The sequence below is a fragment of the Stigmatopora nigra genome, chromosome 14, assembly GCF_051989575.1.
Source record: "Stigmatopora nigra isolate UIUO_SnigA chromosome 14, RoL_Snig_1.1, whole genome shotgun sequence".
In the NCBI taxonomy this organism is placed as follows: Eukaryota; Metazoa; Chordata; class Actinopteri; order Syngnathiformes; family Syngnathidae; genus Stigmatopora; species Stigmatopora nigra.
In genome coordinates, this window is record NC_135521.1 from 3,471,977 (window position 1) to 3,497,986 (window position 26,010).

At 39.0% G+C, this 26,010-nt stretch overlaps 1 protein-coding gene across 1 annotated transcript in view; it reads left to right on the plus strand.

Annotated features, from left to right (window-relative positions):
* drp2 (dystrophin related protein 2) overlaps window positions 1–26,010 on the plus strand; it is a 118,049-nt gene that overhangs the window by 41,055 nt on the left and 50,984 nt on the right. Inside the window, exon 3 of the mRNA XM_077733012.1 lies at window positions 20,215–20,389. Within this exon, the coding sequence (XP_077589138.1) occupies window positions 20,343–20,389 (47 nt within the window). The 5' untranslated portion in view covers window positions 20,215–20,342. The remainder of the gene's footprint in view (window positions 1–20,214; window positions 20,390–26,010) is intronic.

The window sequence follows — 26,010 nt, forward strand, 5'->3', positions numbered from 1 at the left end:
TCTCCACTGAAATGAACAGCCATAGCAAATGTCTCTATCATCTTGAGGTAATGACTTGGCTCCTACTGCAAAGGATCACCTGTGATGTGGACATGCTGCACGATGGCCTACTCTAGGCCCCCTCAGGACTGATTGAAGGAGCTTGATCTAATGTAAAGCCTCTTTATTCAAGTGGCAGAAGCACATGCTGACTTTCCGACCTCCCGTAGTGTTTTTCTTTTTCTTTCTTCTATATATATCTCTATATATATAGGAGATAGAGATATCTATCTATCACGAAGCGATGGGAGTTATTTGTCCTTTTGAAATTGAGCAAACAATAAAATCCCTCAGCAATCTGTTACCAGTGAGAGTGCTAAAGTTGACAGCCTTGTGTGACACGGGTGCTTATTTGGACGATGGGCGCCTGCGGGCTTTTTGTCACAAAAGCCTTTTCGTGTAGGTATTATCCAGCCTGGATGGCTACTGGAGCATGTGTTCCCAAGCGAAACCCCGCCCCCCCAAAACAATGGAAGTTTAATATGGAATGAAAATTGATCCTGACAATTTTTTAAACAAACATGCTAGGGGGGAAAGAACTAAAGGACAAAAAGCCCAATTTAGTTGTCATACATTGGGTGAAATACTCTAAATTTTGTGCTAAAAAGTGCAGCTTTGTTTAAGTCGCAACTGTCCACGTTTTAATATGTGATATTTACAGAGAAATATATTACACAGGAAGATTGGCTGGATAGAAATATCTCTTCATAAACCAAATGAACATCATCAACACGCCATGTTATCGGATCCTTGTCATTAATATGCAGCCAAACAATGTCACCCATACCACGGTTTGTTCAGTGTTCAACTTTAAATAAAAAAACATAGCTAAATTTGAAAAATCCAAAAATAAAACTCACAACCTTTACTTCTTCTCTTGAAGAGCACAAAGGCATATGCAATAAATCTCAGAAGTTTTTGAGAAATTCAGCTAGCAGCATTGTCTCCGCACATATAGTAATATGTCATTTATATACCTGTCACATGATTAGCCTTGAAATATATTCATCATCGATCATTTCTTTGAAAATTCCCCATTACAGAAATCTGAATTTTGCAGTGGTAACTCAGCCACGTTGTCATTTTCGAAATTAAATAATTTAACAATTTGGCCCATATCCAACCAACTTCCATGAGGTTTGTCCCAATTTACAAAAAAGACAAGTTGGGTTTGAATCACAAAAAAGTCATAGTTTTTCAGCCACTGGTTTTCACAAGTGCCAAATTGGAAATGTTTATGCTGTTTGAAAAAAAACGATTTGTTGTCACATAAGAGCAAACAAATAGGAATTGAGCTTTGCTGTAAACGTAGCCTTGTTTTAAGTAGTGTCTCCTAAAATGCTCACAGAGCTCGGCTAGCGTTGGTACTACATAAAATGAAATATACCATCACATTTCAACATACCAACAAGGGCTGGCTCTAGAGGTGACTGTGTAGTTCCCTTCAAAAAGAGTGCATTCAGCCAAAGCACTTTTTCTGTCCATGCCTCACATACCTGGAATTCAATACCTATTACAATACGTGAACTTCCGTTTCGGAACCTCTATGCCAATTATCTCAAAATCTAGCTGTTACGCAAACTAAATTTTGATCCCAACTCTGTCTAAAACTGTGCTACTTGTGTGGGTGTCTGTATATGTTTGATATCAACCGGCACAAGGGACTAAAGATGGAAATTAGCCCTACAATCTTACAAATTTACATATATATGTTCATTAACATTAATAATGAATATGTTCATTAACATGCGGTGTCTCTTATTAAACAAATCAAACAGAAACGCCCGCACTGAAACTTTGTCGTGGCACACTATGGATTTCAAATCTTTTTAAAGTAAATCTGTTTCACCACCCATGGCTATTCTTATATCCTTCTGAAGTGACACCAAGTCATATAATTGGAAATCATATTCCTTCTCAAGGTAGTCTCAGGAATACTGTTACTAGGAAACAATACTAACGGGGCCTTTCGATGATGTACTACTAGGGCGTGCTGCTATATTTAGAAAACTCATGGTAGTAGGTGGGCATTTAAGTCAATACTTTGGGAACGTTTGGAAAACAAAGCTCTAAATGTCTTTTCACCAACCCTGGCTGCTGACAGTCTCATTCCACATTTCATTTAAGTTGGATTCGATATCGTGAGGTGATGTAGGTGTGGGCGGACGGGCTTGCCAACCTTTAATTGACAACCCTGTCACAGCACCTAACCCACTCCTCAGAGATTTGGGAGGTATTGATGCTTGGTAGCATAGCGTGACTAGAAATGACACACATACACATGGTGGGTGACCTGGGGCCAAGCAGATGTATTTAGCTTGCAGTGGTGGCAGCTAGTCAGTCTCTGGAGTATTCCTGATGGAGGAAAACTATTCTGTTTTGCTTACACACCTGAAATTTTTAGGCTAAAATACAGTGCCTGCTGCATACATGACTCATTTTATTTATTGAACCTTGACCTTTAAAGGATAGTGTTGGATCATCGTGGTCTTTTCTTGCTTGTAAAGATGCATTCGCAGTAGAAGTGAAGGTTGATGCTGGAAATGTATTCAAGTTTTGTCTTCTTAATGTCCAGTCAGGCAGTAGAAAATAAGCAAAAGAAAATGATGGTGTCTCAAGTTCATTTTTTGACGTTTCTGCTTCAATGTAATGTTTTACTCAGCAGATGCTGATACATTCCCAGCTACATCATCATCTTAATATACATTTTATGTTAAAGTTCAGCCATTTAACCTTTTGACCTGTGATGAAAAAACAATCATGGCCTTCATGTTCATCAACTCCAATCCACTTTACACTTGTATTAATGTTATTAATGGAAATATTGAGATTTAAAAAATAATTTGTCACTCCTGAAAGAGTATTATAGATGTTGATGACGTATTACTTGGGATTTGACATCAGCATAGCCTTTCAGTAGATTTCTTTTGCTCCCTACTTTTTTGTTAAAGGTGTTATGATGTGGGGACCATATCAGAAAATGAAATATACTGCATTAAGGCAATCTAGTGGAATTTGCACCCAAATCAGTTATCTCACCAAAGAAAATGTATCTGGGAATGCATATTTTCGTTCACCAGAATTGACAATCATTTCTCACCGCCTGCAGTTACAAAAAGATGGCCGGTGTTCAAGACGTCGTAGGTATTCTCAAGCATACTGATCAATTTGAAAAACTTCTAGTCTTCTTCTTGGTAAATTTGTCACTTCACACAGCATTTTTGGGTCTCACATAAATCTGTTAAAATGCCCTGAGAAATCTGGAAATATGACAGATGAAAAAGAATGTCTTGGGTCGGATCATGCTGGATATGGCACACAGGTGCGAATTCTGGTATTCTTTCTGTCAGCGTAGTGCCAAATTGGTTTCCAGTTCAGAAATAACCGCTGTCACTTGCTGACCAGGAAGGTTGATAGTTGAAAGAAATCCCAGTATGCTGGGATGGATTCTTTCCTCCTGTTGCCCTTATTTTCTCTTCCTGCGTTGACCTGATCTAGTGATGTCAAAAACACCAACGGAAGTTAAGATTTACACAGTTTCCTTTTAATGTATCTACAAGAGATGCAGATTGGTAGTTGCACTAATTCGAATAAGAATGGATTACTTAAATAATTTTGGCCAAGATATAAAAGTGAGGTGTCGGCCCGGCGGATGAGTGCTTAGCGCGTCGGCCTCACAGTGGGTGACCTTGGTTCAAATCCAGGTCAGTCCACCTGTGTGGAGTTTGCATGTTCTCCCCAGCCCTGTGTGGGTTTTCTCCAGGTACTCCGGTTTCCTCCCATATTCCAAAGACATGCATTGTATGCTGATTTGACACTCTAAATTGCTCCTAGGTATGAGTGTGAGAGTTAGGGTTTGTTTGTCTCCATGTTACCAGCGATTGGCTGGCCTACAATTCAGGGTGTCCCTCGCATCTGGCCCGAAGTCAGCTGGGATAGGCTCCAGCACCAGAAAGATGGACAACCATTCATGCTCACACTCATACCTAGGAGCAGTTTAAGGTGTTCAACCAATCTACCATACATGCATGCAAACACACAAGTGTCAAGGTCGGAACTCCCGGGAAATTGAACCCTTGATATTAGCACTGTGAGGCTAACCACTTTCACCGAGTTATCTCCATAATAATACATGACTTTTTAATTTTGCTACTTTAACATGGCATGACCTACTTTTATTGCAGTCAAACAATCTTTTATTCTCGAAAATCCATTGTTACAATTGCTTGTTACTATGCCAACAAGGCTTTCCTAAATTTACTCAAGAAGTTTATGGTAAAAATAACTTCTTATACTGTTCATGTTACAAGAAATTAGACTTTATTTTCTCTCTCTTATTGTTTTAACACTTCTGGAAGACAAACCAAAACTTTTTTATACAGTTTTTTATATGTTCATAATGTAATTATGTGCCACCTCATGAAGTTTTAGTAGGGAGCCCCCATACTAGCGATTGTATTGCGAAGTACTGGTTTAGGTTATAGTTTTCTATGAATAACTTTTCATGTTATGTCAAAAGATGCAAATGTAGACTATTTTCCATTTTTTTGTTTTTACAGTTGTGTATAATATTTGTTGTTGGTCTCAGATAAATTCCCCCAAGTTGCGACTGCAATGCAATTTGTTATTTTCCTCTTCAGTGGGGATATTTTGGCCTGTGATTTGCTGGCCTCTGATTCAGCTGGGATAGGCTCGAGAACCCATGTGACCTTTGTGACGTTAATCTGTTCAGAAAATGAATGAAATAATGTGAATTTTGTTGTCTAGTGCAGTGGTTCTCATTTATATTCAGTTTTGCCCACCCAATGGAAGAATAAAACCTTTCGCAACTCATCCCCTCCTGAGATAAGTCCGAACACAGTGGTGTCATTGGCAAATTTGATGATGGAGTTAGACTGGTGGGTTTGTGTACAGTCGTATGTGTACAGTGAGTACAGAACAGGACTCACAGCCTTGAGGGCTGAAAGATAGGTGGGGACCAAGTCTAATAGTTTGTGGTCGGTTGGTTAAGATGTTCTTGTATCCAGGAGCAGATGGAAGAAGATAGTCCAAGGCGGGAGAGTTTGTCAGTCAGAATGTCCGGGATTATAGTGTTGAAGGCAGAGCTATAGTCAATGAAAAGCATCTCATGGAATTCCCATGGTTCTCCAGGTGACACAGTGCTATGGCGATAGCATCCTCAGTGGACCTATTATTAAACTGGTGAGGGTCCACTGAGGGAGGGATTGTATCCCTGATTTTTCATAACTTCCTACTCTACAACACTAGATTCAAATGATTAACTCATCCGCAAGGTGTCCAGAAGCTTGATAGCAATCCAGATTATTTGATTCAGGTGTATTGGGGGAGGGAGATATAGAAAATACACCGGGCCTCTCGAGGACCGGACTTGGCGACCCTTGATTTAGCTATTGGACAAAGCAATATTCGACCCAAAATGTTGGATTTGCCTTAGAATTGGTGTCGAAGAATCATTAGCACTTCTCCGGCTTCCAGCTATTTAGCACTAATTATTTGCACGGATTGCCGGTCGATTAAGTGATTGAGGTGAGGCGAGAAAATTGATCATGCTTGTCCTTATGGTTCCAGCAAATACAGTATCAGTGATCAGGTTGTTTTCAGTGCAAAAAAACACCTAAAACAGGGCTGACAAGAACGACTTTCTTCCCTTGTCCGGACAAACACTTTATACACTGAATTGTTCATATTTTGGGAAATCTACAGATGATTAAAATCCTTTCCCACTGGGTCATGTTCTTGTAGATTATTTGGTAGTTTTTCGTTGCCCTTTCTGAAGGTTCTCCGATTTTAGTCTTCTGTCACCATCGCCATCCAAATCGCTAGTTTCATTTTTCTCGCGCCCTCGCCGTTGACGACGATCTTGCCTTCACGTTGCTGTCAGTTAGTCGCTGACAACTCAACGAATGGGAATTAAAAGATACGAAGCGGGAAAACAGCATGCCAGTTTTTCCCTAACAACGCCTTGCTTTTTTCCCCGGGATTGAAATAGCAATGGAGAAAATAGAGAGAAAAGGATAACTGGGAATAAAGAGTTTCTGTTTAGCGGCTGTTGAGTGTCACTTCTGCACTCGGATGTTCAAACGCTACCCCCGCACAAACTCGGCTTTTCAGACACGGCCTTTATTTCTAATTTGAGCGGGAATTCTGTGGAATTTTGCTGCTTCTTCTTTTCTCCTCTTAATTATTCCATAAAAAGAACATGAAAGACACATTTTCAGAAAAGAAGAGGAGATTAGTTTGAGGAGGACTATTTGTGCTTTTCCTATTCTGTATACTTTTACATTTCGGGTAGCCAATATAAATGTTTCTTGGGTACCTTTCAAAGAAATGAACAATAGACCATCAAATAAATCTGCCATTCAGATTTTAGGGAGTGAAATTGGGTTATGAAGAAGAAATGGCGTGAGATTTTATGGCACAATCCAAACTGACACTTTTAGCTGTCTGTGGTTAAAATATAGAAAGGTTGCTAAGGATATTCAAAAGGAAACAATGTACCATCTTTGGCCATTTTCTTGTATTTTATGACCTCATAAAACGTTCCATAAATATCTCATTTATTGACTTAGTTTTACTATCATGGAATAAATAAACATTGCAAAGTGTTTTAAATTTTATGCAAGTTACTCTATAATGTCCAAAAAAAACCATTGGATTATTTGTTTTTATTATATATCGCCACCTTACCTTTTGCATTTTTTTTTAATACTCATTGTAACAATTCGTAGGGCCCAGTATACAAGTGGTTAGCATGCCGGCTGCACAGTTCAGCGGTCGAGGGTTCGATTCTAGGGAAGTCCTCCCTTTGAGGAGTTTGCATTTTCTCCCCTTGGCTTGTGTGGGTTTTCCCTTGGTACTCTGGGTAGGCCTACTATGCCTATATTTGGGATGTAGCATCAAAAACATGCATGGTAAAATATTTGATCACTCTTATTTGCCCTTTGGTATGAGTGTGAGCGGGAATAATTATCTGTTTATTGTGCCCTGCGATTGACTGGTGCCCATAGTTAAATGGGATAGATTCCAGCACCCCTTGTGAACCTTGTGAGGATAAGCAGTCCAGATAATGAATAAAAGTAATCAGTCTATGTGAATAAGGACAAGTTTGGGCAAGTTATGTATAAGGAATGCGGGGGGAGTCCTCACGTTATGATCGTTTTTCATTCTTAACACCATAATTAGAATTTTTGCTTAATTTAAATTACCCTGTGTGCCCTGCAACTGGCTGCCGACCAGTTTAGGGTGTAGTCTGTCTTTCACCCGAAGACAGCTGGGTTTGGCTCCAGCAACCCCTGCAAACCTTTCGAGGATGGGCTGAATGGAAGATGAATGAATAAATGAAATTTCCTTAATGAAGCCCATATTGATGTCAAGATATTAGTATAAAATTATGCTTTTCAATAGTTTTGCTGCAAAATATTAGTCTTTTGCATTTGCCGACATGCAAGGCATTCTATCCTGAGAGTTTAACTTCGATATTTTGCCCCATAATATGAAAAAATAAGGGCGAAAAAGGAAAAGATACTTAAACAGACAAACACTTAAATATCGAAGCAGAAACTGTGGTGCAGGGGATTTTACGGCAGACAAAACACAAGCGTCGTAAAGTCCAGATGTCCTAGGTCCAGGACATTGTAAACCGAGGACTCCCTGTACAAATACTTGCTCTATATTTTTTACTGCCAAGTATACTAGCCACTGATTGGTCTATTTTGGCACATAATGCATTGTGGAATGTTAAGTCTATTGTCGGACAACACGGTGTATGATACCGGCAGAAAGACATACTTTTCAACTGTTTTGCAACGAATATACAGAGACTTAAAAGATTTAATAGCCCTCTTAAAGGGGTTGAATGTCTGAGTCAGGTATCACTTTGCAATTTGGTCTTGCTGCAAAGCATGGCAATGGACTGAAATGTCTCAATAATATAAAGGCGAATGACTTGAAAAATGGTCAAACCAATGTGCATGACAATAGGGGGTTTAATCAGCATCGTTTGAGCAGGCCTTTACCCAAGGGTATTCCTTGGTTTCTTCTTTGTTTCGATTTTTATTTTTTTTGCTTGTGAAGGCAGCACTTCATCAGCAACCAACCAAATCTCACTTGTTAATCAAAATGCAGATCTGTGTATCCGGACATGTTCCCGAGATAGAGATCCATTTTCCGAATAGGCGCGGCGTTCCAGAATATTTATTTGGTTGTCTTTTTACACGCTTGAGGCTCGACGGGCTCTCCAGAGATTTGCATACAAGCAATTAAAAAGTCAATTTCCCACACGTCCCTGTTTAAGTAAACACATTACGCGTTTTTATGCGTCGGAGAGTCACTTTGGCTGTCTTATAATTCGTAGTGTCTCAGTCCCCGCTCATACCTGTTTCCCACGGGCAATTAAACATGTTGCCACAGACAAGCTTCTTCAATTCCAGCTCACTGACAGTTGGCATGCCCATAAAAGTTGGATGTACTACTGAGGACTTCGCTCACCTCTAAAGCGCTGCCACCCCATCTCCACTGAGAGGCGACAGGATGCAGTTGCTATTTTGGTGCTTAACACCTACCTTCAATGTCTAGTTTTCCCGCTCCTATAAATCGCTTTTGTTGAATCCACTTTCCACTCACCATAGTTGACCAAAAATGTTTTTTTTTAATCTAAATAAAGTACCGTAGTAGTAAACTATAAGCCGATGTTGCTGAAAACAACAAAGTTCGGTTTCTATGCTGCCGATTCCGCTTCTAAGTCTAAGTTTAATTAAAAATAGTTACATAGGGTAAAAAAGGGAAATGTTATCAAATAAGAAAATAGGATGTTCTATTTACTATTATTACGGAAAAATGAATGGAGACGTAAGCTTGCTTATTTGCAATCAAAAGCCTGTAACATGATTACTATGGGCCGTAGCATACACTCACTGAGTGTCATCAGACGTGGTACATTTATGGTCATTTCGGAAAACAGCACTCAACACATCTACATTGCAACATAAAGCACGTGTACAGTCTGATTCGTTACATTTCTCGTCCTTATTTTTAGGTGTCTCAAACTGTAAGTTGTATGATTTTGACTGTCTGCAAGGTAAGGTATATAAAATACAACTGCATCTGGAAACGAGCGAGGTGTTTTAGGGTTTTAGGGTTTAGAAAATTCCTTTGTTGCAGTAGCAAGACAGTCACAAGACACACAAGACATTGTAAACCTAGGTAAAAAAATTGGAGCCACACACAGGAAGTCCATAAGGTGGGGACCTTCAGCAGACTGAGGTTATCACACAGTCCCTCAAAAGTCTGGAGGTTTGAAAGATGATCCAACTTGCCTAGATCCGCCAAAGCAGTCCTATCACCTAATCAGGAGCATCCGATAGGCCGGTGGAGGGCTTCAAAGTACACAATAGTGCAATAGTCTAACCGTGATTGGCCAGGTGGAGCAAGAGGTTAGTGCGTTGGACTCACAGAACTAGGTTCTAGGTTCAAATCCAGGTTAGTCCACCTGTTTGGGGTTTGCATGTTCTCCCGGGCCTACTAAATATATTCAAAGTAAACATTGATAGTGTGGAGGTCATTCAATGCACATGGCAAAATCTTGAGTTTGGATCATGACAGAATAATGGTATTGTTTACTCAGTCGGGCGCCTAAGGGAGGCTTTTTTTTGGTTGCTTTATGATTCTGGTTAGACTAATGATGAAAGGCAGGCTTCCCACTGGGACTTAGCTCTCATATTTACAGGATTGGGTCTTTCCATCACCCGGGAATGGAGCAGGTGCATATTTTAAACTACTTCTTTAACCATTTGGGGGAAGTTATTCATACCCGAATGCTGAATTAGCATATGTTGCATAGGTTCTGCTGAATAACGATGCAAGTCACAATGTAACGTTAACAAACACACAAATATGGCAAGTAAATCAAGGTGCATTAGGGTATGTAAGTGGCTCGGTGGAGTGGGTTTGATTGGTACTTGGTGAGTGCAAATGTTTGTGGTATGTCTGCCCCGCGACTGACTGGAGACCAGTTGAGGGTATAGTCTGTCTTTCGACCGATTTTTGTTGGGATAGGCTTCAGCGCCCTCATCCCTTACTAATATAAGCAGTGTTGAAAATCAATGTTGTATGTTTTATTTGTCTGCTAAATGTATCTTTTTGGCGTGGCTTTATACATTCTTTACTTATTGTGCATTCATGAGGGGATTTTTTTGTTTGTTTGTGGTAGGGAAGTAAGCAACACCACTTATAATCCTTGCGTTTCAACTATGCAGATGCAAATTTACAAAAAAATGTATTGCACATCTTCAACCTTTAAGGTTCGGTGTGAGTCTTATTTATTTGTGAATACTTTTTGATAAGATTCAATCATTTTGTTACTGTGTAAAAAGTCATTATAGTGGGACTTTAAGTCTGAATCGTCGACTTAAATCTGTCACGCGTGCCGCATTTTTATATTCCGAATATAGTGTTAATCAATGCTAATGCACTTCAACTAGGATTAGAGGCTAACTGGATTCCATGTGGGGAGGAAACAACCACTGTGAATAATTTGTTTCCATTAAAGCAAATCTCAGGTGGATTTTCATGCACTAATAATGAGCTGATGCTATAGAGAAGGTCATCAATGATTCAGCTTGATCTTATCATTTGTACAAGATGGCGATCTAGACGTCAACACATCCATGTTGAGTCCTGCGGTTCAACATTTAAAAGCCAAAGGTTTTGAACGCTTCCTTTATCATGAAGGTAACCTGGCATAAACGGATTGAAGTCCTTCCAATCAATTTCCCAAACAAAATTGCTCCTTCGCTGAAGGGCAACCAAGCAAAAAACTGACCTGACATTTCAGGACGGTGCCGCAATGTGTTTTGCAGGCGGCCTCGTGATAATCGCTAAAGATGATAAGTCGCTCACGGCTGTTGTGAATGATAAAGCGCCATCAACGCAAACGATTTTAGCCACTGTCCGAGGAGAGAAATTGTTATGTTGTGAGTTAAATGTCAGGATGAAAGGTTTTCGCAGTGTTTCATGTCGTTTGAGGACAAAAAAATATTGCTTTTCACCATATCAGTTTTGGTGGAGAACATTTAAAACCAATTACAGTGCTACACGTTACTCTTCAATGGAAGGGAAATGACTTTTGTCAATCAAACTTTGGGGGACATGAGAGGGGTTCCTGTCTGATAATTATAAATAATTCCCCTCATAAAACTGCGCTGGAGTCTATGCAAGCTAACTACGATCAGAGTTTGAAATTCAATTTTTTAAGTGTTTTTGTAATGTGAACTTCAACATATTGTTTTACATTAAAACGGTACAATCCCAATTTCGTCAAGTGAAATTGAACTTGAACATTAGAAATGAAACATTTTTATGAAACATTGTTTTGGCTCTCATAGACTTTTAAACAATTTGAAATGATGTGCGAGGGAGATGTTAGTAACGCATGTGAGAATGTTTCAGTGGAAACTTGTACACACGCTAGGTTCTACAGTGACAAGATCTCATAAAATAATTACTGGCGAAATCCAAGCCAAACACTGTTGGAGCTCTTGCAAGACGTGGCTCGGACCCAATTTGCTCTCTCCCTTAATTAGCCGCTGTGCTTTATTATGCAATATACCACGATACAAACAGATGTCAGGAGTTCTGCTCTGAAGTTGGATTAAGATGTCTCTAGCACGAGGGTGCCCAGCGATTTGTGCATTATGAAAACTGACTCTGAGGTGCAGCAGAGGGAGTACGAAAGCAAGTTTGATTATTTTTCATTCCGAAGCCATTCGAGTGTCACTTTTTCATTTAAAACACCCATTCCAGTGTCACCTTTTCATTTAAAACACCATCCTTTTCACCTGCGTTTTTCCGATCAAAGTGATTGGCAGGCAACCAATGCCGCTTGTTTACTGGGTGAGGCTATAGCACCCCAGTAAACCTTAGTGAAGATAAGCAGGTCGAAAATTGAATGAATGAATTTGACATTTGAACTCATTGGTTGCCTTTCAGTGTTGAATGTCCAATTCTTTTTGAAGCGGGATGATTGGATGTCCTCAAGTATTGCACTTATTTCAATTAATTTTTGTTCATTAAATGGTGATGTGCAGCTTGCATGTCACCCCCCAAAAGTCTTCATTTAAAAAAAACATAGCAACATAAGATAATGGAGAAATTATTTGTGCATACTTTAGCAACTCTGAACAGCTGTGATATCCCCAATTTAATATCCATACATCAACAAAATGTTGTTGTTGTTTTCCCAGAAAAAGACCAACATATTTTTTTGTTGGGGTCAATTTGCGAGGTAGAAAACAAAAAGGCCTCGTTTTATCATACTTGCGCACAACCCACACACATTTTCCGGGAAAAAAAGCCCCATTCATTTCCAATTAGTGACGTCCCGATCTGATTGGAAGTCTCGGTATTGGCATGCAATAAGTAGTAGTGTATTTAAGATCAGATCCGATCCAGTTATCATGTGTTTTTAGTACTATGGTGTTTTCCGGTGGCTAGGTGGTTAACGAGTTGGCCTCGCAGATCTCGAATTTGTGGGCTCGATCCCAGGTTGGTCCTCACTGTGTGGAATTTGCATGTTCTTCCGGGGTTTTGTAGGTTTTTCTCGGGTCTTCTGGTTTCCTCCCACATTCTAAAAACCTGGTCTTTGTAGTTACCTGGGATTGGCTTCAGGACCCCTGCGATCCTTGTGAGGATAAGCGGTTCAGAAAAAGAATTAATGAATATTTGTAGGGTCATAGTTGTATCATCACAGGTCTTGAAATATATAATTAATTCATTGCATTCATCACAAGTATCATACCATAGCATGTCAATTAATGCGAAATACATCAAATATGTAAGGTTTTCTTATACTCTCTTTCTGTGTTCGCTGAAAGGAGCACAGACACGGCCCCAATTATGCAAACAGCTGCTTTCACACTGGATTTGTGCCCACTGTCCCAATTACATACTTATTGCAGGGGCTTGTTAGCAAAGCAGCTCTGTTGCGTTATTTAAATGTCGTCAAATTGTATTTTTTCTTCTACTCTTGAGCGAGTGTTATTAGTTATCCAGTGAGCTGAGCCGTATAAATTTGTCTTCTCTTTACATTCCGGTATTCTTTTTTTTTTTTTTCCTATTAATTTCTTTTTTTTTTTTAAATGGACAGCCAGCTGTCAGCCGGCTTCGCATCTCCTGGAGTGGCTGTGACTCCCTCAGCAAATGGGAAGTGACATGCCTGACAGCTGAGCGTGGACTTTGAAGCGTACAGCCAAATGTCACACGCTGTCAAAATCCACTTTTATTTATTTATTTTTCTTTCATAATGAGGTTTGCACTTTCAAACAAGGCCAGTTGTATTTTAAACTCGGTTTAGTCACCAAAGTAGAGTATTTTTGCATGAAATTGACAATTTCATTACTGTTTTTTAATATACCATATTTTTACGACTATAAGGCGCACTTAAAAGTCTTAAATTTTCTCCAAAATAGACAGTGCGCCTTATAATCCAGTGCGCCTTATATATGGAAAAAAAACAGAAAACTAAAAACGAAAAACCACCACTGTCGGATATTAAAAAAACACAAACGCCTGAACTGAAACAATACAGTTAAATATGCCATCTTAGTTTACAAAATCCTCCATCATATAGCTCCTCCACACTGCAAGATTTTATACAAAAAAAATCCAAAACATCAACAATGGCTGGCTCTAGAGGTGACTGTAAAGTAGTGAGTGCTTCATACCTGGAAGTCAATAGCAATAGACTATAAGGCGCACTTAAAAGTCTTAAATTTTCTCCAAAATAGACAGTGCGCCTTATAATACAGTGCGCCTTATAATACAATGCGCCATATAATACATTGCGCCTTATATATGGTAAAATGTCATTCATTGAGGGTGCGCCTTATAATGTCATTTCTCACCACTTTGTGGCTTCAAAATTCCCGGCTTCATTCTATTGTTTAATTTTATATTAGGTCCCCAAATAAAAAATATGAATAAAAAGGTGCACTCTGACAGGGGACCAACGCACAACTCGTTGCCGTAGAAGAAAAATGGCGCCAAAGAAGTAAAATTCAGTTTTAGGAAGAAAATGCCATTAATTAATGTAGAATATGCTTCTAATTATGAAAAATCCAAGTTCCAAAACCAATTCTGGAACTAATACATTTTCTAAGTATAGGTTTCACTGTATATCTTTTGTTTTGTGCGTAATATGGATGGGCTTTGACTTATACTTTTATAGTACCTTTCCATCTTCAGGAAATTCAACGTGCGATGAAACAATATTGTCATTCACCTACTGATGACACGCCATCGGCAGCAATGTGGGGTTCAGTGTCTTGTTTAAGGATACAAGGTCACCAGGGTGGGGAATCTAACCCGCAACCTGTCAGTGAGTGGTCACACATTTGTTCATTTGCTCCTCCCACTTAAAATGGATTGAACATCAGCCAGCCTTACTCAAGTGTCGGCTAACAGCTCTGTGATTTCCCCAAATGAAAATATTTCATCTCCAAGTCATTATAGTGCATGAAAACCGTCATAATTAGCAGGGATTTCATTTGAGATTTGTAAAATTGCCTTCCTTCATGAGCAGACGTCCCGTCCTTCTACTTTACTGCCCATGAGGGCGCTTTTTTAATCACCATTGTCAAGAAGTTGGGGCTTGATGTCTTTATGTATTATATTTATTTCAATTATTAATACTTAATTTGGTGTTGAAACAAGTGTTGACTTCTATGTTTCGGGTTTGTTTTCATAATAGTCGCCGTTATTGTAGTTTTATGTTTCTGCTAATCCTTGAAATTCCTTTTGATGTCATTATAACACTTTAGTGATGAAATAATCTTCTTAATTTATAGACAGATATGTTTTAAATCCTCTTTAGTGTCATATTGCTCCACTTTCCACTTCACAGTGTATATGTAGTATTTCACTCTATTAGACTAAAACATTTTTGTTGAAGTTTTTTTCAACTAGGGGCTTGGGAAATTGTATTATTTTATGATTTAGTTCAAACACTTGACAAGTGTAATATTTTTCTCAACTTTAATACTCATAGGAATCGTTATAATTCATGGTTCTTTTATGTTGTCGCTCTGATAAATTCTGGTCAATCCAGCAAAGTCATCAAACAGGAAAAGTCTTAATGCAATGGAAAAAAATCTATATTGCCGTGAAAAAAAAACAACAACACATTTATAGCAAGCAGGTAGATCAATTTATAGAATTCATATTCTCACAGCAAGTGAGAAAAGGACTTGCTATTTAATATACTTGGGTTGCCATGTTAATTCCACACAGTAACACACATTTTTCTGTCTGCCAACGACACTTTCTAATGATTTTACACCCACAATTAAAATAGTCCACAAAAGTGATGAAAAAAACGGAAAGAAGCTTCCAAGTGGCAACTAATCAATGATCAAATTAATTTTACAAAAAAAATGTTAACCACTTAATTGTTTGTTGACTTTGTTGACATGAAATGGTCAAAATCCTCTTTTTTCCGCCTTTTAATATTAAATCAGCAAATTAGAAATTTAGTTTATTTTTGTTTATTTGTAAACATGTTTTAAACAAATACATTTCGAGTCATTTATTTATTTATTATTTTTTATAAATAAGAGAATAAAAAATAAGTAGACAACTTGACATAACATACCTGATCATTAGTTTATTCATTGTAATTAACTATTGCAATAATTAATAATTCGTTTAAGCCCTATCTTAAACCTTTACCCGTACTTTTCACTCGCTCTTAAAAAAAAAAAATCTTGCTTTGCAAGTCCAATTAATACTTTTTTTGCATTCAAATCATGCGGTCAATTTCCTAAAATGCTGTTATTCAAACTGTACATGCCCTTACCCCAAAAAATATTTGCGTGTGCACTGCATGTTCACTCGGGTCAAATGATTGTCACGCATATGAGCTCAGAAAAAAATAATAGTATCAACATACATAGAGGAGGCTCCGGGAGTACCACAGGGTTACATTTTATTACCTTCATGTTGTTTAAATTGCCCATGGTTTTATTAGCAGTAAAGTAGTTATTATTACTTACATACACACACATATACACATTCATATATATACATAGACACACAGGCAGTACGCATACGCGACCAACTTCTCGTTTCCAATCAGTCTTTACGGGACAAAGAACAGCAATGGCACCTTGGGAATATAAATTAGTGTGAGGACGGCGTGCAAGCCCCAGGGCAAATTATTGTCACATGGAAAAGATAATCGAGTACGAAGGGTAATAAAATATGCGGTGGTAGGGCAAAACACTGGTGGCGTGATGAATAACTGTTACGATGGAGGACAACGGGGAGGGGGAGGACAGCAATGGTTCAGGTTCACTTCCTAAAGCGATTTTTGTCCTTATTGTGGTCGTAAGTGGACTTTTGGAGATGCCCAGGACTGGTTGCTGGTTTCACCAGCTGTTTGGCAAACGGCGATATTTCCTGGCGAGAAGATTCGTCTTTGAGCTGCCACTTCTTTCCGTTTTTTTTCTTTTTTGTGATCACTTTTGTGAACTATTTTAACTGCGGGTGTAAAATCATTAGAAAGTGTCGTTGGCAGACAGAAAAATGTGTGTTACTGTGTGGAATTAGTTCCATTTCAGTACTATCGCGCCATCTGTCACCGCGGATGAATAGTTTACAACACTCTCTGGGAGTAAAATGTACCGTTAGCACCGCATGTTTAATGAATGCAATTTGGGCAGAAGACCTAAATGCAAGCTGAGGCAAGAAGTAACTACCTAGCCCAATTTTAAGCAGATAATAATTTAACAGTGGGAACACAGTACATATCTAGTGGTAACTCAATACGAATCTGGTCTCCTAAGATCATTTTTCTTTCGTGTATTTGCACTTGCCTCCAGAGGTGTGAACCAAATCTAAAAAGTTCACGGTCCACATCTTTTTTTCCTGATGTGTGTAGAATACAACAAACTCTGGTGCCGATCCAGGTCGACCAATACCTTGCTTCAGAGGCTGTCTCGGTTGGCTTGGAAGTGAGCGGTTCGCTTTATGTGTAAAAGCGACGACACGGTGGTATAGTCCCATAAACAATTCATATTTTCAAATGTTATTCCTTGAGAAAATGTAATTTGTAGTAATGTCATCACTTTTAATGTACAAACATTTTCTGAGATAACATTGTCACGCTGTTGCTAATCAATGGTAATCAATGGGAAAGAATCTAATGGAAAAAAAATGTTTAAAGCCGCACTAGAGGTCGGTGCCACAATGCTCACTTAACGCTCCTACTAATGCATTCAGGACTAAGCTTTCCCGACAGCGGTTGTCATATTTTACCTCAAAGTTTAGCAGAGAGCCATATATGGCTGCCGAACCATAGGTTCCCTAGCCATGCTATAGACCAAAGCTGAAATCATGCTATCTTTTGCACAGAACAGGCTTCCATAGCCGAATGCATTATTGGAAATATTTTTTGACATAGATCGATGAGTAGACACATTTTTTTCTAGATATTTACAGCTAAAATCCATGTTACATCAATACCCTCTGATTCACCTAATGTCTCTTTTCCAAAACAGATTCTACGTCGCCAAAATGTGAAACCAAACTAGTTCTGATTTGCATTACATTAAAAAGAAGCAACAAATCGACTATAGTCTGGTAATTTTATGATTTGAATCCTGTAATTTTACAACATGGACTCTAGAAAACCCTGAATTTAGGCACTTCCTTATTTTTTTTAGTTTCTGTCCGTGGTTATTCCTCTACCCCAGTAAAAGCCACTTATTCAAAGATCAAGACATTATTATTATTAGCCTTATTATTTATAGTTAAAGATGAACTAGGAAAGTAAGATTTAGATAAAAAGATGAAACTTTCTTTCTGAAATGTCTTTGAAGACCCTCAAGACCATCTGTAATTATGTGAGAACCTACGTGTGGTTCCTTTCTATCACTTCCATCATTATGATTGCACCTCTTCAAGTTTATCCACCAATGACCTCTCACTTTTAAAAATGTGTGAAGACTGTGAAAAAGATATATTCCCACTTATAAGATGTTGCAAATTATGCTTTTTGCTGACAATGGCAGCTAGAGTCAAGAAGTAAAGAAGAGTAAAGAAAGATCTAAAAAGCTTATACTCAAGAAAGACATCAAATGATTTAATTTGCAGTGTCATAATTACTAGACCTGCAACTGCCCACCCCCAAAAAAAGCCATCCATTGACAGTTCAAGGCATATTCACTTCTGCCTTGTTTGGTCCAGACCAAGCTGAAAATGTCTGGGTACCTTTTGGCGTGGTGTGAATATAAAAAAAAAAAAAAAACAGCGAATGTTTGGTACAGGCCAGAATTGCAAGCTGAGATCCCGTATCAGAGTTGGTCTTGGTTTGGTTGGAAAAAAACTGTGGTGGGGTTCGGATAGTATGTGAAAGCAACCACACTATTTGTCGGACTCAATTTAAAACCTAAAACCACAATCTATTTTTATGTTAACAGGCTTTTGAAGCCACAGACATTAAAAAAGATGTTCTTTGGTTAACATTACGTTGGCTAACATTAGTCAGGGTCTTACATTGAGTGACGAGGAGATGGAATGTTGTTAGGTTTATTAATCTTACATTATTATATATTTGCTCGCAATTAGGAACACTTGGCTTTACTTAGCTCATTAGTCTTACATTATTATATATTTGCTCGCAATGAAGAACCCTTTGCGTAGCTTATTAACATTAGAAAAGTCATTTGAGTAAATCTGTTCTCAACTGATGTAAATGCTTTGGGCCTCATTATCGACCTATCTGACAGTTCCGCTTGGCAACGAAGGCGTCATCTAGCCTACCATAACAGTCAAAATCCAATTTACCTGTTCAGACTGAGATCCAGCTTGGCCCTATTGGATAGGAATTTACCTCCTGTATGTGGTTTCAATCTGCCTCACAAAAAAATCGTATTTCTGTACTTGGTGACTGACCACAAAAGATCCATCCAGTTTAACACTGGATGGGTTATAAATCTGATTTTGACTCCCAATTTGAAAAAGGCCTGACAAGCAATTTTGACATGCAGTAGTTGATTCATTGCAACCTGTCACCAGGCAAAACTGGAAATAAGAACAGAAAAGCCGTTGTTCTGTCAAGTTCAGCCCACTGTCGAATTGATTCATCCGTTCATTTTTCAGAACCGCTTACTTATTCTCACAAGTGACGCCAGGGGTGCTGGACCTATCCCAGCAAACTACAGTACCAGGTGGGGAACACCCTGAATTGGTAACAACAGGCCGCTAGTAGATGGACAACCATTCATGATCACAATAATACCGACGGGCAATTTAGAGTGTCCAAAGTGCCTACCCTGCATATTTTTGGGATGTGGGAGGAAGCTGCAGGACCTGTAGAACATGCCAACACAGTGAGGACAGACCTGGGTCCTATCCTAACCCCTAATCCTCGACCAGAACCTTAAGGCCTATGTGCCAATCACTGGGTTCCTGGGTTCAAATCCAGGTCAGTCCACCTTTGTGGAGTTTGCATGTTCTTCCTGGGCCTGCGTGGGTTTTCTCCAGGTACTCAGATTTCTTCCCACATTCCAAAGACATGCATGGTAGGCTAATTGGACACTTTAGATTAGGTATTAATGTGAGCGGGAATGGTTGTCTGTGTCAAAATTGGTGACAACAAATTCAGGGTGCTCCCTTCTACCGCTCAAAGTTGGCTGAGATAGGCTCCAGCACCCCAGGACAAACGGAACGAAAAACGAATAAAGGAATGTTTTCTTTGTTTAGAAGATGTGTAACTGTTCATGTTTATACAAATAAACATTAACTACCATCATCATCCTCATGCCTTTTCACCACTAACCAATGCCATCACGTATGCCCGAAAACATTGGAATGGAATATTAATAATACTGTGAGATAACAGCTGCACTCGAGTTACGCTGCTGTCAACAACAGAGAGCTTACTTCGACTTGCATCGTGTCATCCACAGGAGACACCCATTAAAATTGTGGAACTCCACACTTCATTTTTTAGAAGTGAAAACGTCTTTTTGATTCAAGTTGTAGCGTGTTCACAATAGACTCAAATACACAGTTGTATTTATATCTCTAACAGTCTTGACTCTTGTCCCCCCCCCCCCCACACACCTTTTGGTTCTTCTCCATATGGCTTTACATCATAAGCTCCGGGGCGGCCCTCGTGGCCGGCATGCCACTGTGTGCCTTGCCAGTCCGCCGTGGATGCTGAGGCCCAGGAGGACGGGGCCGAGTGCAGGAGGCTGAGGGGGAGCAGCCCGCACCAGGCCGAGGACATGAACCTGTGCTGGAACGAGATCAAACGCAAGTCACACAGTATCCGGTAAGAGAGCGTGCATGAGATGTGGGCAGTCGCTGATGAAAGGCATGTTTTGCAAATCCAATTCAATCTATTATATGAGCTGCTAACTCCTAGTTCAAATAGATCGGGCATTAATCAGGGTTAGTGACAAGACATGAGTTAAATTGAGAAGGCACCAAGTCAAAAGTGTCAAACTTGTGGCCAGGGGGCCAGATCTGGCTTGTGAATGTAAATCATAATCAAGAATATTTATATATTTGCTTGCTTTTTTTTGGGGGGGGGGGGGGGGGGAATTGAAAACTAAATTTTTAATAGGAAAATATTTCCATATATATATTTTTTTTTTTAATAAAAACGTTTTTTTATTCATTAAAATGAATACATAAAGCTTATTTTTTTCAATTTTCTTTTTTCCCCATTTTTTAAATGGAGATATTAAATATATTTTAGGTGTATTTACTATCTTTATTTTTTTTAATGATAAACATATGATTTAAAGATTTTAAAAAGGAATTAATGTTTTTTGGGGCTGTAAAATCATATATGCTTATATGTATATACTATATATATTTCTGTGTTGATTATTTGTATTGGTGTGGGCCTGCAACTGGGTGGCAATCAGTCTAGGGTAGGGCTCCTCTACAGCCCCTATCCAGTCTGTTTTCCATATCTCCCTCCACCAAGAATCTGAATCCAATAATCGGGATCGGTACGGAGCTTCTAGACAGCTTGCTGATGAGTTGATCATTTGATTCAGGTGTGGTTGAGAAGGGTGATATGAGATGAGACATTATCAACACTAAGCTCTTTTTTTAGGTACTGTTCCCTATCTGCCCAACTATACTACATCCAGCAGAATACGTACTCTTTCTACAATTGTGCCCTATAAAATCGCCTAGTCCAGTCTATGGTGGTTCCCAGGGTGGACTTGAATTTAATGATCAGCATGCGCGTGTGTGTTTTAAAGTAACTCCCTGCTGAGTTGCTTATTCATCATTGATAGAAAACTAATGCGGCCTCCATTGTCTTCATGTTTGCCAACCTATTAGACACTGCTCACGTTTCACTCTAATGCCTGACTGGAGAACGTCTAGGCTATGGCGCGCCATTTCCGACCTTCCTACTTCACTCCTGGGATCCTGCTCAGACAGTAGGCCCCCCACTTCCCACTTAATGGCTTACTTGACCCTGGTACGTCTAATGTGGAATAGGGAAGATGGTGGGGGTAGGACAGTTGTGAAATTGGTTAAGACATTTTACCCTGGAGCTTCCATGTAATTAGATCACAGAGTGGGAGATAGAGAGAGGACGGTAGAGATGAAGACACAGCTAGTTGATAGTGAGGCAGGGGGAAAGGCAGATGCTTCTAAATCATCACAGAGAGGGATGTAGGAGAGACCTAAGTAAGTGGACAGAGTAATAAGCCAAAGAGGAAGAGATATATATAACGTTGTGATGCAATGTTTTTACACATGTTGTGAAATTTGATTCTGCAAATCCAATTGAAAAATTCCTGAATATTTGGTTTCTCCCAAACTGATAAACATTGAATACAAATAGAGGGATTCATCAAGTAGACACAAATTTAATTCTCTCAAGTTAAAAAAAAAGCAACTGAAGTGTTAACAACTGAACATTTTTATCGCATTTTTTCACCATTGAAATGAATGTAATTGCCATTAATCTGTAAGCCATGCACAAGTAAAAAGTAGCGTTCACTTTATTTAATTCCTCTTCTTGGAAGAACATGAAATCATAAATCATAACCCACTACATTGTTCTACTTTTTGTGTGGTGGTTAGCACATTTGCTTCACAGTTCTGAGAACTAAAGTTCAATCCCTTGGGGGGCTCCGATGTTTGATTCAGGGTGTCTCTTCTGCACCCCCTGCGAACCCTAATGAGGAGTAGTTGTATAGAAAATGTATGAATGAATGGTAATGGTGCATCAATATTTTTGGTCAAAAGTGAAAAACCTGCAGCAAAAATATCTTCCATTATGAAATGGGAAAACACCTGCTTTTGTTGCCTTTTAGCAGGGGAGCAAGAGGTGGAAATTTGGCACCTGAAGATAACAATGAAGGAAGGAGATATGAAATATTTATGCTTGGCATGGAACTTATCAGCGTGACACAGTGTGTCTCAGCTAATTGGAGTTTCAGTTGATAACAAAAGGTTGCCCGTGTGATTGCATTTTTGATGTTTTTTATTTTATGTGCAAACAAGTCATGAAATGACACACATGCACACAAAAGCAGCTCACAACTAACTGACAGCTCTCTCGTGTATTGCAATGTTGTATTTATTTTTAATACAGTGTTAACATCTGATAAAAAATGTAAACAGCTGTAGCTATTCCTATTTGTGGGTCCTTTCACCTGAGCTTGTCAATGTGATGATTGATATATATATCATGAGGAATTGCCAAAAGATATCCATACAAATTAAAAACAATAACAATAATCAATTTACTCAGGCAACCGCATGACAAAAAAATCAAGGCCTTCCCTGCTGGCCTAAGAAATATCTGAATCATATATTATATTTTGTTCATCAATACTCTTCTTCCAAATTGTCTGTGAGCTTCCTTTTATTGCTTTTCCCACTGGTTGCACTGCTTCCAGATGTGTGTTTTCATATTGAAGCATTTGACCAATCACATTTCAGCCATTATTTGTTGCCAGGGTCAGAAATCTGCCTCAAGGCCTTCACAATCAGTTCTGCAGGTTTTGCTGCAATAAATAAGTGTCGATAAGACTGTTGTTTAACCAATCAGAATTTGATTTGGTGACACCAGGCCTTCTCGCAGGCGTAGGGCTACGTCATTGCCTTCCCGCAGTCGTAGGAAAACGTCATCGTTTTCACCAACTATGATTGGCTAGTGATAGAGTAGTCGGGCCAAAGCCGGAGTGAGAAAACTCAACCCACAATGGCCAATGGAGGAAAACAAATGGATTTGGTGGCAGATTTGCTGGCAAAGCCATTTTCAAGACAGACTTTTCAAGAAAAAAAGGCACAACAAAACATGGCGTAACATCTTTAATCTCATCCTATTCTGTGAAGCAAAATAGCTCTAGTTATTAAACAGCAACGTCATGCTTTAGATCATTTCATGTGCTACACTTATGCCAAAATAATCATTTCCGATCTCTTATCTTCCACTATATCTTCCACTGGATTCCAATTATGGCCACGTTGACATGCGTGCCTTTTGGTGTCACATGACCACCGCAGGGAATGCCCACTCAGTTAGGGCGTGGGCGGCCATGCGCATGAGAGGAATGAATCTTCACGCATGGCTCAGATTGCGGAAGACAGCCAACCACCCACACCACGTGTCCGTCTGTGGAACGCGGCGACACTTCAGGCCCACTTTTCGTCATTGTCTGTTTTGGTCAACTACGCAGTCTTCTTTTATTTATTCACTAATACAGTCATACGGTATTATCGGTTCCTTCCTTCCTTTTATCCTCTGGTCATGGCTCAGTTCAAGAAAAAAAAAAGAAAAAAGAAAACGAAAAAGCCCTTTGGGGTTTTTTTTGGCCCATTTTTCCAGCGTCATCTCTGGGCAAGTGCCTATTTTTTTGTCTGCTGGATAAAGAGATCCACTTTCAGATGTTTGTGTTTCTCCTGGTTCAAGATTAGCGGCAAAAAAATAACAATAAATACAAGTTACCAGGCTTCACATACTGTATAGAGAACAATGACTGCAAAACTTATGCACACTTATTTGTCTTTCTTTTATATGTATGCCTTTTTTTGCAAATTAACTAATCTATTACAGGGCACTCATTAAACTAAACTAATTCATAACTTGCACCGCCATCACCATATTTCTGCTCTGGCTGACCTTTGATTATATTCTCTTCTCATCATATAACCTTTATTTATGTAGGCTAATCCGCTATCGTTTAATCGCCAAATTACTTTTATGACCTCTGCCCTTAAACCTCATTACCCCAAAATGTAAAGCAGTTTTTCCCATAGATATTGCAAACCGGTCGGTCTGGTGAGCATGTGATTAGCGTATCGGCCTCACAGTTCTGGTGTCCTGGTTTAAATCCCAGGTCGGTCCCCACTGTGTGGGGTTTGCGTGGGTTCTCCAGTATTCTCCCACATTCCAAACATCTGCATGGTAGGCTGGTCGACCAATCAAAATTGCCTCTAAGTATGAGCGTGAGCGTGAATGGTTGCCATCTTCTTGTGCGCTGCGATTGGCATGCCATTGGAAAATGAATGAATGAATATTGCAAACAAATCTCGCAAGTTTCTTGACATGTAAGCCCCTAAATAATCTTGCCTTCAGTATATTTCACCCAGTAGTGGAGTTAATAACAATTTTGAACTCTCATCTCTGATGTCATCTCATTTTCTGAGCCGCTTCATCCCCATTAGGGTTGCAGGGGGTGCTGGAGCATATCCCAGCTGACTCTGGGCCATAGGCGGCGGACACCCTGAATCGGTGGCCGGCTGACGCGCTAACCACTCGCACGACCCATATAATTTTGACCTGCAGTCCATAGATGATGAAATTCGGATCATATAGTAATTCATGCTTATATGCAAAAAGTTAAAAAATGCGGTCTATCTGACCCAAAATGCACTCTATGGGATATGTTTCATTTCCTATTGACAAAAATAGTCACTTTCCTAATTATTGGTATAGTAAAAGTATTGCATTACATTGCTGTGTAATATATGTATTCATAATTGTATGAATAAGGCAAAAAGATAGTTTATGACACTGAGTCATTCTCATTATGAGAGAACATTTGGTTTGTACGAGTAGAAAAAAAACAACCTTGTAATTGCAGAGAAATCCTCTTTGCAGCGCGTTTTCTTTCATTGGCATTATTTTCCTCTAAAATTGATTGCCGTGAAGTTGTTCTAGGTTGGCAAGGTTGACTTATGACAAACAGCATGTGTGGCATTTATTAATATGAATCACACAGGCTATGATTACCAATTTATCTTTGCATTTCATTTGCTTATTTTTATATTTGAAATTTCTCATTAAGCTCTTGCCATCAATTTCAGCCTTCGTCAGTCAATGTAAATTTCTGATTGTGGATTCCCTTTGGCTATTGACTATTTCACCCATGAAGGCAGAAAACAGAAAATACCCTTAGTGAGTATTGTTGTTGTCACTCAGCAAATGGATTTCCCGCACCTTACAGGGAAAAAGATGCTCGAGGCCAGACATCAGTTACACTCTTGACTCTCGACAAAATACTATTTCCAAGACCAGCTTCCATCCTTGCAGACATAATCGGGTTTCATATTCTATGTCAAAATATCGAAGATTAGATTGGATCAGATTAGAGCCGAAAAGAGGAAGACGAGATTGGTTTTACCAAAAAAGTACTTTTTAAAACATTTTTTTTGCGTACAGAACTTGTTATTCGACGTATACAATTTTTGAAATGATGAAAAAAATTATAAATTGCGGAAAACGTATAAGTTGACAAGTATGTGACCGCAAATTCCGTGTAATAATTTCAAAATGTAATAGGGATGTGGCTAATGTATCCAATCAGCAATTCAATTATAATATTTCATTTCTTGCATCAAGACAATATTGCTTTTGGAAAGTGTACTTACAGAAGCCACTTGAATGTGAGAAGCATTTCACTAGGTTTGAGT